This window comes from Zonotrichia leucophrys, chromosome 19, assembly GCF_028769735.1.
Source record: "Zonotrichia leucophrys gambelii isolate GWCS_2022_RI chromosome 19, RI_Zleu_2.0, whole genome shotgun sequence".
Lineage (NCBI taxonomy): Eukaryota > Metazoa > Chordata > Aves > Passeriformes > Passerellidae > Zonotrichia > Zonotrichia leucophrys.
The window spans coordinates 11,591,707-11,604,648 of record NC_088188.1 but is presented as its reverse complement, the minus strand read 5'-3'; the positions used below and the strand labels follow the sequence as shown (position 1 = coordinate 11,604,648).

General features: G+C 49.0%; 1 protein-coding gene and 2 long non-coding RNA genes across 10 annotated transcripts in view; 1 reads left to right on the top strand and 2 right to left on the bottom strand.

Moving 5' to 3' along the window:
• The window catches only part of LOC135455645 (uncharacterized), a 1,482-nt gene extending 576 nt beyond the window's left edge, over positions 1 to 906 (bottom strand). Inside the window, exons 1-2 of the long non-coding RNA XR_010442366.1 lie at positions 532 to 906; positions 1 to 8 (exon numbers count right to left, since the gene is read on the bottom strand). The exon at positions 1 to 8 is cut by the window's left edge and continues 252 nt beyond it. This is a non-coding gene — a long non-coding RNA (uncharacterized LOC135455645). The remainder of the gene's footprint in view (positions 9 to 531) is intronic.
• LOC135455644 (uncharacterized) lies at positions 899 to 9,563 on the top strand. Its single transcript, XR_010442365.1, has 4 exons — positions 899 to 1,155; positions 2,451 to 2,709; positions 7,884 to 7,914; positions 9,202 to 9,563. It is a non-coding gene; the product is annotated as an uncharacterized LOC135455644 (long non-coding RNA).
• LOC135455638 (uncharacterized) lies at positions 3,020 to 11,800 on the bottom strand. 8 transcript variants are annotated; one of them, XM_064729019.1, is made up of 5 exons: positions 11,165 to 11,800; positions 9,826 to 9,935; positions 7,508 to 7,579; positions 7,288 to 7,409; positions 6,457 to 6,766 (listed from the first exon to the last, which is right to left on the bottom strand). In XM_064729019.1, the coding sequence occupies exon 1, from the start codon at positions 11,793 to 11,795 to the stop codon at positions 11,166 to 11,168; it is 630 nt and encodes a 209-aa protein (XP_064585089.1). In that variant the 5' UTR covers positions 11,796 to 11,800; the 3' UTR covers positions 6,457 to 6,766; positions 7,288 to 7,409; positions 7,508 to 7,579; positions 9,826 to 9,935; position 11,165. The 8 variants fall into 8 exon arrangements, 6 of the variants coding, with proteins under 6 accessions (XP_064585086.1, XP_064585089.1, XP_064585087.1 ...); XM_064729017.1 differs by having other exon boundaries at positions 7,508 to 7,576; XM_064729018.1 differs by having other exon boundaries at positions 7,288 to 7,406; positions 7,508 to 7,576.
• Positions 11,801 to 12,942: the final 1,142 nt, after the last annotated feature.

Sequence of the window (12,942 nt, the reverse complement as noted above, 5' to 3'; positions counted from 1 at the left end):
TGGGGTTCCTATATAATGTATATAGTAAAAAGAATAAAAACTATATGTCCGGTGCAGCAGTAGAAAATTTCAGGCTCCCGGGGAATAAAGGGTTTGTTTTGTATTTTTAAATTTTTTATTTTTTTCCTTTACTCCCCGGGAGCCTGAAAGTTTCTACTGCTGCTTTTTTAAACTAAAGCTAGAAAGGAAAACAAAGTTAGAGAGAGAGAGAGAGAGAGAAAAGAGAGAGAGAGAGAGAGAGAAAAAGAGAGAGGAGAGAGAGAGAGGAAAAGGAGAGAGAAGTAAAGGCAGAAAAAAACAGAGAGAAGGAAAAAGAGAGAAAAGAAGAGGAAGAGACAGGGAAAAAAAAGACAGAGGGAAACAGAGAGAAAAGAAGACAGAGGAAAAAACAGAGAGAAAAAGCCTTGGGGGGGGGGTCCTCAAATAAACATCCTTTTTCACCCTGCTACCTTCAAACCTCCCCCCACCCACAATAATTCCTAACTGTATGCCTGCTCACATTCCCTCTCCTAATCACAATCCTCAACTCACCTGATGCCTCAATCTCAGACATCATCCTTGACATGGGCGGATCCCTCTTGTGACATGATGAATCTGCTGAAAAAAGTGTTGTACTTGACACAACCAGGAATCTCTGGATGCTGCGCTCCTCCTAAAAAAAAATACAAAACAAAACAAGAACAAAACCAGAAATTACAAATGCACTTTACCACCCTAAACACAAAAGCCAAAATCATGAGTCTAAATACTCCCTGTATTCCATGCTGTTTACTTCACAGAATCTTCAAAGCCTCTATGCTTTAGATGCCAGAAACACCTGCTGGAAAGAAGTTGAGATGAGCTGAAAGAGCCTCTTCACTGAAATGAGAGGAGAGTTCTTACCCCAGCACATCCCAGAGAGGGAATGAAGCCCCACAGCCAAGGCTGGGGTTAATATACCCTGATTGTGCCCGCCTCTCGTTCCCATGGCACCCACGAAAAGGGAGGGGGCAAATCCCACCGAGTATAAAAGCCCAGAGAGCAGCTGCAGCTGTTTGGCCTCTCTGACTCAAATTCAAGGGGAGTAAAGTGCTTGTTATAGAAGAAAGCTCTTCAGAAAAATAACAGCGCTTTCTTTTTTGTAGCAACTGCTTGGAGCAAAAGGGCAGCAAACTGGTAAGAAATAAAACTTTCTGTTTAGGCAGCATAACTAGATAGATTGGGTAATTTGCTGTTAACTTAGGTAATTATTCCTTAGTGGCTACTAAGTAGTATTTCCCATGTGACTAAGCTGGGTGGAGAAGAATACTAATGGTATGAATAGTCTAAGTCTCCTTGGGACCTCTAATTTAGGCTATCTACATTATAAGGAAAAATAAGAAAAATAAAAGCCTCCCAGGCAGTGTAAGGGTTAAGGGCATGTGAGGCTCATCCTTCTCTGAGATACTTGGTCCTACAGCATAGAAAGAAGTGCCCTGAAATGTAGTTTTAAACCTTAAGATGCTGAAAAAGGCAGAGCTTCCTTCCAGTGAACTCCTTAAAAAGAGGAAATGGGGCAGTTACCTCTACTGAAGCTAATACAATGGCAAATAAATAGTTTCTGCCTTTAATTTGCTCTCCTTAAATATTGGGAAAAGAGGGGCTTTCCACACTTTAAATCTCTCCAGTGATGAAAAAAGAAGGATTTTTCCCTCAGTTCAAACCCTTAGGATGGAGGGATAGCTGGCCTTCTCCTCAATTTGGGCCTCAGGACAACAAAAAGGGGTGGCTACCTTAATTCAAACCATAAGAAACATTGTCAAGATTTTCCCCTTCTTTTTAAACTGCCAAATAATAGAGAATGAGGACTCCCTGTCAATTAACACCCCTAACAGCATAGAAAAGGCAGGGATTCTTTCAACTGAGACCATTAAAATTGCAGGGGAATCCAAGTCCCTACCAGTTTGAACACAAAAACTAATGGAAAATGAAGCTTTTTCCCTTTTTTATAAACTCTTTTTCTCCTAATAACCCCTCTCCTTTTGGGAGTGCTCTGGAGGGTCTGGGGGCTTTGGAGAGGGACTGACACTGTAAAAGGGGAAAGTTGAAAGCCCTCTCCTGGAACCCCACTTGCTGCCTGGCCTGCTCAGTTGCTGGCCCTTGGCCAAAAGGGCTCTTCCCTTGGCGTTTTCTCAAAGTGATGCTCAGTGCCCAGGTGGGTCTGGCTGTTTCCTAGTCCGTGCTGGATGCTCCGACCGTCCCGTTAGTCCCTCTGGCCTAGCAGCTCCCTGTGCAGGTGTGCCGGGCAACCCTCTGAAAGCAGCTTGTCACACGGGGGGCCTGCTAGACCTTGGAGTGGGGGCTGAGGTGAAGAAAGGTCCTGTGAGGAGCTCTTTCCCTATACAGCCCTTTGTCTGCCCTTAAACCATGGGGTGCCAGGCTTTCCTTTCTAAGGAAATTAACAGCCTTTCCTCTCTGTGTGCCCATGGCAGAAACTGCAATTCGGCCTCCAAAACTGCAGAGAACAATTTCTCGCAGTCCGCAGCTGCCAACACCAAGAACTCTTGCTGCCCTCGGAGTGCCACGTGCCTCCTGCGGATGGACGTCGACACGCAGCAGGGTGAGTTTGGTTTTACAGGGAAGAGGGCCAGCACAGGATTTCTCCAGGAGCAAAGCTGCCCCCACCGAGAACTCGGGCTGCTCTGGCAGTGCCAAGCACCTCCTGCAAACTGGCATCAGCAAACTCAGGGGGTGAGTTTTTCTGTGCAGAAATTCTCCCAGACCAAAGCTGAGAGCATCTAACCCTGACCACAACAACTTAGCTGGGTCTAAAACTTACAACCTTTGGACTGGCAGTGTGGGACCCGACCTGCTGTGCCACCGCTGACCCCTTTCTAAAGCATTCCACTGCAGTCCTAAAACTCTGCCTTTTCAGAGGGTGTTTCCTCTGACCCTGACCATAATCTTCAAAATATTCTAGGGAATCACAGAATGGCTTTGAAAAAGCCCAACAATACCCTAAAAAGTCCCAGAGAAGCCCCTTCCAAAATCCCCTAAATACCTTTAAAAGTCCTGAGAAAAAAACTCAAAAAGACGTGCTCAGTCTCCAAACTCTACCTGTTGCTCTCTAGCCGCAGTGGGTCTGTTGTTCTCTGAGGGTTCTGTCATTGTCCTGGTGTGTGAGGGTTGCTCTCTGGTCTCGCTGTTAGGGTTGCTGTGTTGTGCTGCTGTTGGGGGAAAAGGCTGTTTTTAGGGGAGCTGGTTAGGCTGAGGTTAGGGCTGGGGTGAGGGGGTGGTACAGCTGTATCCTGTACCCTGATCTCCACTGGACTGTCCAGCCCTCAAGGCCTCTCCCTTTACCCCTCAACCGGTCCCTCTGCCCGCAGCCCTCACCTCCTGTGTACCTTGAAATTGGGTTTCCTATTATTTTGAAACTAGGTTGTTCTGGTATTTTGAAATGCAGTTTTTTATAGGCTGGTTTGTTCGATATTTTTGTAGGCCAAGTTTTTAGTATTTTTTTTTGGCTGGGAGTTTGGTATTTTTGTAGGCTGGGCTTTTAACATTGTTGTAAACTGTGGGTTTGTTATTTGAAAACCTGTTATTGGCAGGGGTTTGGTGCACCAAAGTTCAGTGTCCTGGTTTCATTCAGCTTCTTCCACTACAACTAACATAGCAGGGGATCTATTAAATTGCAGGATATACTGTATGACGCTTCCTGAAATAGATACAAATTCCAGCTGCAGCAAAGCCCACCACCACATTTATTATAAAACCCAGCCTATAACCTAAAAAACAAAAAAAATTCTCCAATTTATTTTACTGGTTTTATATTTACATTCTATAGTTATATATCTTTGTTTACATATATAATAGACTATAATTTATATGTTATGTTACAATAATATACAATATATTATAGTTTTATGTATTTATCTATTTGATTTCTATATTTCTGTTTACCACTATAATTTTATATTTATTTTTAAATGTATATTTATTTTTATTTTCATCTACATATTAGACCATATAAATTCATTAACCCGACACATCAGAGCCATAAAAATACTGTACCTTTGTCAGCACCGGTACGCAGCACACGCTCATCCCATCGCAGCACATCAAAACAAAACCTATTTCTATTACTAACAGAACAAACATCCCACACCATTGAACCCTAATAAAAACTCAAATAAACCTAACCGTAAATAACTTTTCTACTGCTGCTTTTTTAAACTAAAGCTAGAAAGGAAAACAAAGTTAGAAAGAGAGAGAGAAAATGTATCTTAAACACCCCACAGAACCCTAAAAATAGCCTCCGAATACACTCCAAATGCCCTACTTTTAAAAAGCCCCTAAAACACCCGTAAAAATCCCCAAGAACCTTTAAAAAATCCTTAAATAATCCTAAAAGAGCTTTAAAATTAACCCTAATTGTTAAAATTACCGATTAAAACTAACCCTAATCCAAGATGGCGGCGCCCGTGCCGACACGTCGTTTCCGGCAAGATGGCGGCGCCCATGCCGACACGTGGTTTCCGGCAAGATGGCGGCGCCCATGCCGACACGTGGATTCCGGCAAGATGGCGGCGCCCATGCCGACACGTGGTTTCCGGCAAGATGGCGGCGCCCATGCCGACACGTGGTTTCCGGCAAGATGGCGGCGCCATGCGACACGTGGTTTCCGGCAGATGGCGGCGCCATGCGACACGTGGTTTCCGGCAAGATGGCGGCGCCCATGCCGACACGTGGTTTCCGGCAAGATGGCGGCGCCCATGCGACACGTGGTTTCCGGCAAGATGGCGGCGCCCATCGACACGTGGTTTCCGGCAAGATGGCGGCGCCATGCCGACACGTGGTTTCGGCAAGATGGCGGCCCCATGCGACAGTGGTTTCTGGCAAGATGGCGGCGCCCATGCCGACACGTGGTAAGGGGACAAGATGGCGGCGCCATCCGAATTACGTCACTTCCGGCAACATGGCGGCCGCCATGACCGGATTGTTTTTTCTCTATTTTTGCCGGGTTTTTTGCGCTTTCCTCCTGTCCCCCGTGGCCGGAGTGTTATTCCGGTTCCCGTGCGGCCGGCGGCGTCGCGGGGAGGGGCTTCTGAGCCGTGGGGGCGGCTTTGGCCGCGGCGGCCGGCGACGGAGGGGCGGCGCACGGGGGCGGGGGCTCGGTAGGGGAGGTGGCGCCGGGGGCGGGGGCACGGCGATGGGGGGGCGGTGCCGGGGGCGGGGCGGCGGCGCCGGGGGCGGGGCGGAGCGGGGCGGGGCGCTTGGTACCGGGGGTGGTGTTAGGGGGCGGGGGCTTGGCGACGGGGGGGCGGTGTCCGGGGACTGGGGCGCCTAGGGGCGGGGGTGGCGGTGGGAGGCGGCCCCTGGGGGCGGCGCGGGCTTGGCTGGGGGGGCTGTGGTTTGGGGAAGGGGGGGGGGACCTAGGGGCGGGGCTTGGTGACAGGGTCGGTGCTTGGGTATAGGGTGCTGTTATGGTAGGTGAGATGATTAGGCTTGATTGTGTCAGTGGGGTACTGATTAGGCTTGATTGTGTCAGCTGGGGTGTGTCAGCTGGGGTATGTTAGGCTTGATTGGTGTCAGCTGGGGGTACTGATTAGGCTTGATTGTGTCAGCTGTGGGGGGGGTGTGGGTATGATTAGGCTTGATTGTGGCTGTTCAGCTGGGGTACTGATTAGGTTGATTGGTGTCAGGGGTGTGTCGTGGGGTACTGATTAGGCTTGATTGTCTGGGTACAGTGGGGTGTGTCAGCTGGGGGTATGATTAGGCTTGATGTGGGGGGCTGTGCAGCTGGGGGTATGATTAGGCTGATTGTTCAGCTGGGGGTATGATTAGGCTTGATTGTGTCAGCTGGGTGTGTCAGCTGGGGGTACTGATTAGCTTGATGGTGTCAGGGGGGTACTGATTAGGCTTGATTGCTGTCAGCTGGGGGTGTGTCAGCTGGGGGTACTGATTAGGCTTGATTGGTGTCAGCTGGGGGTGCTGATTAGGCTTGATTGGTGTCGGCTGGGGGTCTGATAGGGGGGTTCCTATTATGCTTATTGTGATCAATGGGTGCAGCAGTGAATTCAGTGGGGTAGGGTTTGTGTATTTTTAATTTTATTTTTTCTTACTGGGAGACTGATAGTTTTATGCTGTAACTAAGGGTTGTCAGTGGGGGTACTGATTAGGCTTGATTGCTGTCAGCTGGGGGTGTGTCACCTGGGGGTACTGATTAGGCTTGATTGGTGTCAGCTGGGGGTACTGATTAGGCTTGATTGCTGTCAGCTGGGGGTGTGTCAGCTGGGGGTACTGATTAGGCTTGATTGCTGTCAGCTGGGGGTGTGTCAGCTGGGGGTACTGATTAGGCTTGATTGCTGTCAGCTGGGGGTGTGTCAGCTGGGGGTACTGATTAGGCTTGATTCGTGTCAGCTGGGGGTGTGTCAGCTGGGGGTACTGATTAGGCTTGATTGGTATCAGCTGGGGTACTGATTAGGCTTGATTTGTGTCAGCTGGGGGTACTGATTAGGCTTGATTGGTGTCAGCTGGGGGTGTGTCAGCTGGGGGTACTGATTAGGCTTGATTGGTGTCAGCTGGGGGTACTGATTAGGCTTGATTGGTGTCAGCTGGGGGTGTGTCAGCTGGGGGTACTGATTAGGCTTGATTGGTGTCAGCTGGGGGTACTGATTAGGCTTGATTGCTGTCAGCTGGGGGTGTGTCAGGTGGGGGTACTGATTAGGCTTGATTGGTGTCAGCTGGGGGTGCTGATTAGGCTTGATTGGTGTCGGCTGGGGGTCCTGATTAGGAGAGGGTGGGGTTCCTATCTAATGTATATAGTAAAAAGAATAAAAACTATATGTCCGGTGCGCAGCAGTAAAATTTCAGGCTCCGGGGAATAAAGGGTTTGTTTTGTATTTTTAATTTTTTTATTTTTTTCCTTTACTCCCCGGGAGCCTGAAAGTTTCTACTGCTGCTTTTTTAAACTAAAGCTAGAAAGGAAAACAAAGTTAGAGAGAGAGAGAGAGAGAGAGAGAGAGAGAGAGAGAGAGAGAAAAGAGAGAGAGAGAGAGAGAGAGAAAAGAGAGAGAGAAGTAAAGGCTGAAAAAAATAGAGAGAAGGAAAAAGAGTGAAAAGAAGAGGAAGAGACAGGGAAAAAAAAGACAGAGGGAAACAGAGAGAAAAGAAGACAGAGGAAAAAACAGAGAGAAAAAGCCTTGGGGGGGGGGTCCTCAAATAAACATCCTTTTTCACCCTGCTACCTTCAAACCTCCCCCCACCCACAATAATTCCTAACTGTATGCCTGCTCACATTCCTTCTCCTAATCACAATCCTCAACTCACCTGATGCCTCAATCTCAGACATCATCCTTGACACTGGGCGGATCCCTCTTGTGACATGATGAATCTGCTGAAAAAAGTGTTGTACTTGACACAACCAGGAATCTCTGGATGCTGCGCTCCTCCTAAAAAAAAATACAAAACAAAACAAGAACAAAACCAGAAATTACAAATGCACTTTACCACCCCTAAACACAAAAGCCAAAATCATGAGTCTAAATACTCCCTGTATTCCATGCTGTTTACTTCACAGAATCTTCAAAGCCTCTATGCTTTAGATGCCCAGAAACACCTGCTGGAAAGAAGTTGAGATGAGCTGAAAGAGCCTCTTCACTGAAATGAGAGGAGAGTTCTTACCCCAGCACATCCCAGAGAGGGAATGAAGCCCCACAGCCAAGGCTGGGGTTAATATACCCCTGATTGTGCCCGCCTCTCGTTCCATGGCACCCACGAAAAGGGAGGGGGCAAATCCCACCGAGTATAAAAGCCCAGAGAGCAGCTGCAGCTGTTTGGCCTCTCTGACTCAAATTCAAGGGGAGTAAAGTGCTTGTTATAGAAGAAAGCTCTTCAGAAAAATAACAGCGCTTTCTTTTTTGTAGCAACTGCTTGGAGCAAAAGGGCAGCAAACTGGTAAGAAATAAAACTTTCTGTTTAGGCAGCATAACTAGATAGATTGGGTAATTTGCTGTTAACTTAGGTAATTATTCCTTAGTGGCTACTAAGTAGTATTTCCCATGTGACTAAGCTGGGTGGAGAAGAATACTAATGGTATGAATAGTCTAAGTCTCCTTGGGACCTCTAATTTAGGCTATCTACATTATAAGGAAAAATAAGAAAAATAAAAGCCTCCAGGCAGTGTAAGGGTTAAGGGCATGTGAGGCTCATCCTTCTCTGAGATACTTGGTCCTACAGCATAGAAAGAAGTGCCCTGAAATGTAGTTTTAAACCCTTAAGATGCTGAAAAAGGCAGAGCTTCCTTCCAGTGAACTCCTTAAAAAGAGGAAATGGGGCAGTTACCTCTACTGAAGCTAATACAATGGCAAATAAATAGTTTCTGCCCTTTAATTTGCTCTCCTTAAATATTGGGAAAAGAGGGGCTTTCCACACTTTAAATCTCTCCAGTGATGAAAAAAGAAGGATTTTTCCTCAGTTCAAACCTTAGGATGGAGGGATAGCTGGCCTTCTCCTCAATTTGGGCCTCAGGACAACAAAAAGGGGTGGCTACCCTTAATTCAAACCATAAGAAACATTGTCAAGATTTTCCCTTCTTTTTAAACTGCCAAATAATAGAGAATGAGGACTCCCTGTCAATTAACACCCCTAACAGCATAGAAAAGGCAGGGATTCTTTCAACTGAGACCATTAAAATTGCAGGGGAATCCAAGTCCCTACCAGTTTGAACACAAAAACTAATGGAAAATGAAGCTTTTTCCCTTTTTTATAAACTCTTTTTCTCCTAATAACCCCTCTCCTTTCTGGGAGTGCTCTGGAGGGTCTGGGGGCTTTGGAGAGGGACTGACACTGTAAAAGGGGAAAGTTGAAAGCCCTCTCCTGGAACCCCACTTGCTGCCTGGCCTGCTCAGTTGCGGGCCCCTTGGCCAAAAGGGCTCTTCCCTTGGCGTTTTCTCAAAGTGATGCTCAGTGCCCAGGTGGGTCTGGCTGTTTCCTAGTCCGTGCTGGATGCTCCGACCGTCCCCGTTAGTCCCTCTGGCCTAGCAGCTCCCTGTGCAGGTGTGCCCGGGCAACCCTCTGAAAGCAGCTTGTCACACGGGGGGCCTGCTAGACCTTGGAGTGGGGGCTGAGGTGAAGAAAGGTCCTGTGAGGAGCTCTTTCCCCTATACAGCCCTTAAACCATGGGGTGCCAGGCTTTCCTTTCTAAGGAAATTAACAGCCTTTCCTCTCTGTGTGCCATGGCAGAAACTGCAATTCGGCCTCCAAAACTGCAGAGAACAATTTCTCGCAGTCCGCAGCTGCCAACACCAAGAACTCTTGCTGCCCTCGGAGTGCCACGTGCCTCCTGCGGATGGACGTCGACACGCAGCAGGGTGAGTTTGGTTTTACAGGGAAGAGGGCCAGCACAGGATTTCTCCAGGAGCAAAGCTGCCCCCACCGAGAACTCGGGCTGCTCTGGCAGTGCCAAGCACCTCCTGCAAACTGGCATCAGCAAACTCAGGGGGTGAGTTTTTCTGTGCAGAAATTCTCCCAGACCAAAGCTGAGAGCATCTAACCCTGACCACAACAACTTAGCTGGGTCTAAAACTTACAACCTTTGGACTGGCAGTGTGGGACCGACCTGCTGTGCCACCCCTGACCCCTTTCTAAAGCATTCCACTGCAGTCCTAAAACTCTGCCTTTTCAGAGGGTGTTTCCTCTGACCCTGCCCATAATCTTCAAAATATTCTAGGGAATCACAGAATGGCTTTGAAAAAGCCCCAACAATACCTAAAAAGTCCCAGAGAAGTCCTTCCAAAATCCCCTAAATACCTTTAAAAGTCCTGAGAAAAAAAACTCAAAAAGACGTGCTCAGTCTCCAAACTCTACCTGTTGCTCTCTAGCCGCAGTGGGTCTGTTGTTCTCTGAGGGTTCTGTCATTGTCCTGGTGTGTGAGGGTTGCTCTCTGGTCTCGCTGTTAGGGTTGCTGTGTTGTGCTGCTGTTGGGGGAAAAGGCTGTTTTTAGGGGAGCTGGTTAGGCTGAGGTTAGGGCTGGGGTGAGGGGGTGGTACAGCTGTATCCTGTACCCTGATCTCCACTGGACTGTCCAGCCTCAAGGCCTCTCCCTTTACCCTCAACCGGTCCCTCTGCCCGCAGCCCTCACCTCCTGTGTACCTTGAAATTGGGTTTCCTATTATTTTGAAACTAGGTTGTTCTGGTATTTTGAAATGCAGTTTTTTATAGGCTGGTTTGTTCGATATTTTTGTAGGCCAAGTTTTTAGTATTTTTTTTTGGCTGGGAGTTTGGTATTTTTGTAGGCTGGGCTTTTAACATTGTTGTAAACTGTGGGTTTGTTATTTGAAAACCTGTTATTGGCAGGGGTTTGGTGCACCAAAGTTCAGTGTCCTGGTTTCATTCAGCTTCTTCCACTACAACTAACATAGCAGGGGATCTATTAAATTGCAGGATATACTGTATGACGCTTCCTGAAATAGATACAAATTCCAGCTGCAGCAAAGCCCACCACCACATTTATTATAAAACCCAGCTATAACCTAAAAAAACAAAAAAAATTCTCCAATTTATTTTACTGTTTTTATATTTACATTCTATAGTTATATATCTTTGTTTACATATATAATAGACTATAATTTATATGTTATGTTACAATAATATACAATATATTATAGTTTTATGTATTTATCTATTTGATTTCTATATTTCTGTTTACCACTATAATTTTATATTTATTTTTAAATGTATATTTATTTTTATTTTCATCTACATATTAGACCATATAAATTCATTAACCCGACACATCAGAGCCATAAAAATACTGTACCTTTGTCAGCACCGGTACGCAGCACACGCTCATCCATCGCAGCACATCAAAACAAAACCTATTTCTATTACTAACAGAACAAACATCCCACACCATTGAACCCTAATAAAAACTACAATAAACCTAACCGTAAATAACTTTTCTACTGCTGCTTTTTTAAACTAAAGCTAGAAAGGAAAACAAAGTTAGAAAGAGAGAGAGAAAATGTATCTTAAACACCCCACAGAACCCTAAAAAGAGCCTCCGAATACACTCAAAATGCCCTACTTTTAAAAAGCCCCTAAAACACCCGTAAAAATCCCCCAAGAACCTTTAAAAAATCCTTAAATAATCCTAAAAGAGCTTTAAAATTAACCCTAATTGTTAAAATTACCGATTAAAACTAACCCTAATCCAAGATGGCGGCGCCCGTGCCGACACGTCGTTTCCGGCAAAATGGCGGCGCCCATGCCGACACGTGGATTCCGGCAAGATGGCGGCGCCCATACTGACACGTGGATTCCAGCAAGATGGCGGCGCCCATACCGACACGTGGATTCCGGCAAGATGGCGGCGCCCATGCCGACACGTGGTTTCCGGGAAGATGGCGGCCCCCATGACCGGATCTTTTTTCTCGATTTTTGCCGGGATTTTTGCGCTCTCCGCGGGTCCCCGGGGGCCGGAATGATATTCCGGTTCGCGTGAGGCCGGCGGCGTCGCGGGAAGGGGCATCTAAGGCGTCGGGGTAGCCTCTGGGCTCGGATAGATGGCGGCGCTGATGAAGACACGTGGTTTCCGGCGAGATGGAGGCGCCCGTGCCGACACGTGGACTCCGGCAAGATGGCGGCGCCCGTGCCGACACGTGGATTCGGTCAAGATGGCGGCGCCCATTCCGACACGTGGTTTCCGGCAAGATGGCGGCGCCCATGCCGACACGTGGTTTCCGGCAAGATGGCGGCGCCCATGCCGACACGTGGTTTCCGGCAAGATGGCGGCGCCCATGCCGACACGTGGATTCCGGCAAGATGGCGGCGCCCATGCCGACACGTGGTTTCGGGAAGATGGCGGCCCCATGACCGGATTTTTTTCTCGATTTTTGCCGGGATTTTTGCGCTTTCGCGGGTCCCGGGGGCCGGAATGATATTCGGTTCGCGTGAGGCCGGCGGCGTCGCGGGGAGGGGCATCTAAGGCGCGGGGTAGCCTCTGGGCTCGGATAGATGGCGGCGCTGATGAAGACACGTGGTTTCCGGCGAGATGGAGGCGCCCATGCCGACACGTGAATTCCGGCAAGATGGCGGCGCCCGTGCCGACACGTGGTTTCCGGGAAGATGGCGGCCCCATGACGGATCTTTTTTCTCGATTTTTGCCCGGATTTTTGCGCTTTCGCGGGTCCCGGGGCCGGAATGATATTCCGGTTCGCGTGAGGCCGGCGGCGTCGCGGGAAGGGGCATCTAAGGCGTCGGGGTAGCTCTGGGCTCGGATAGATGGCGGCGCTGATGAAGACACGTGGTTTCCGGGAAGATGGAGGCGCCCGTGCCGACACGTGGACTCCGGCAAGATGGCGGCGCCCGTGCCGACACGTGGTTTCGCAATGGCGGCGCCATACGACACGTGGATCCGGCAAGATGGCGGCGCCATGCCGACACGTGGTTTCCGGGAAGATGGCGGCCCCCATGACCGGATCTTTTTTCTCGATTTTTGCCGGGATTTTTGCGCTTTCCGCGGGTCCCCGGGGGCCGGAATGATATTCCGGTTCGCGTGAGGCCGGCGGCGTCGCGGGGAGGGGCATCTAAGGCGTCGGGGTAGCCTCTGGGCTCGGATAGATGGCGGCGCTGATGAAGGCACGTAGTTTCCGGCAAGATGGAGGCGCCCGTGCCGACACGTGGATTCCGGCAAGATGGCGGCGCCCGTGCCGACACGTGGATTCGGTCAAGATGGCGGCGCCCATGCCGACACGTGGTTTTCGGCAAGATGGCGGCGCCCATGCCGACACGTGGATTCCGGCAAGATGGCGGCGCCCGTGCCGACACGTGGTTTCCGGGAAGATGGCGGCCCCCATGACCGGATCTTTTTTCTCGATTTTTGCCGGGATTTTTGCGCTTTCCGCGGGTCCCTGGGGGCCGGAATGATATTCCGGTTCGCGTGAGGCCGGCGGCGTCGCGGGGAGGGGCATCTAAGGCGCCGGG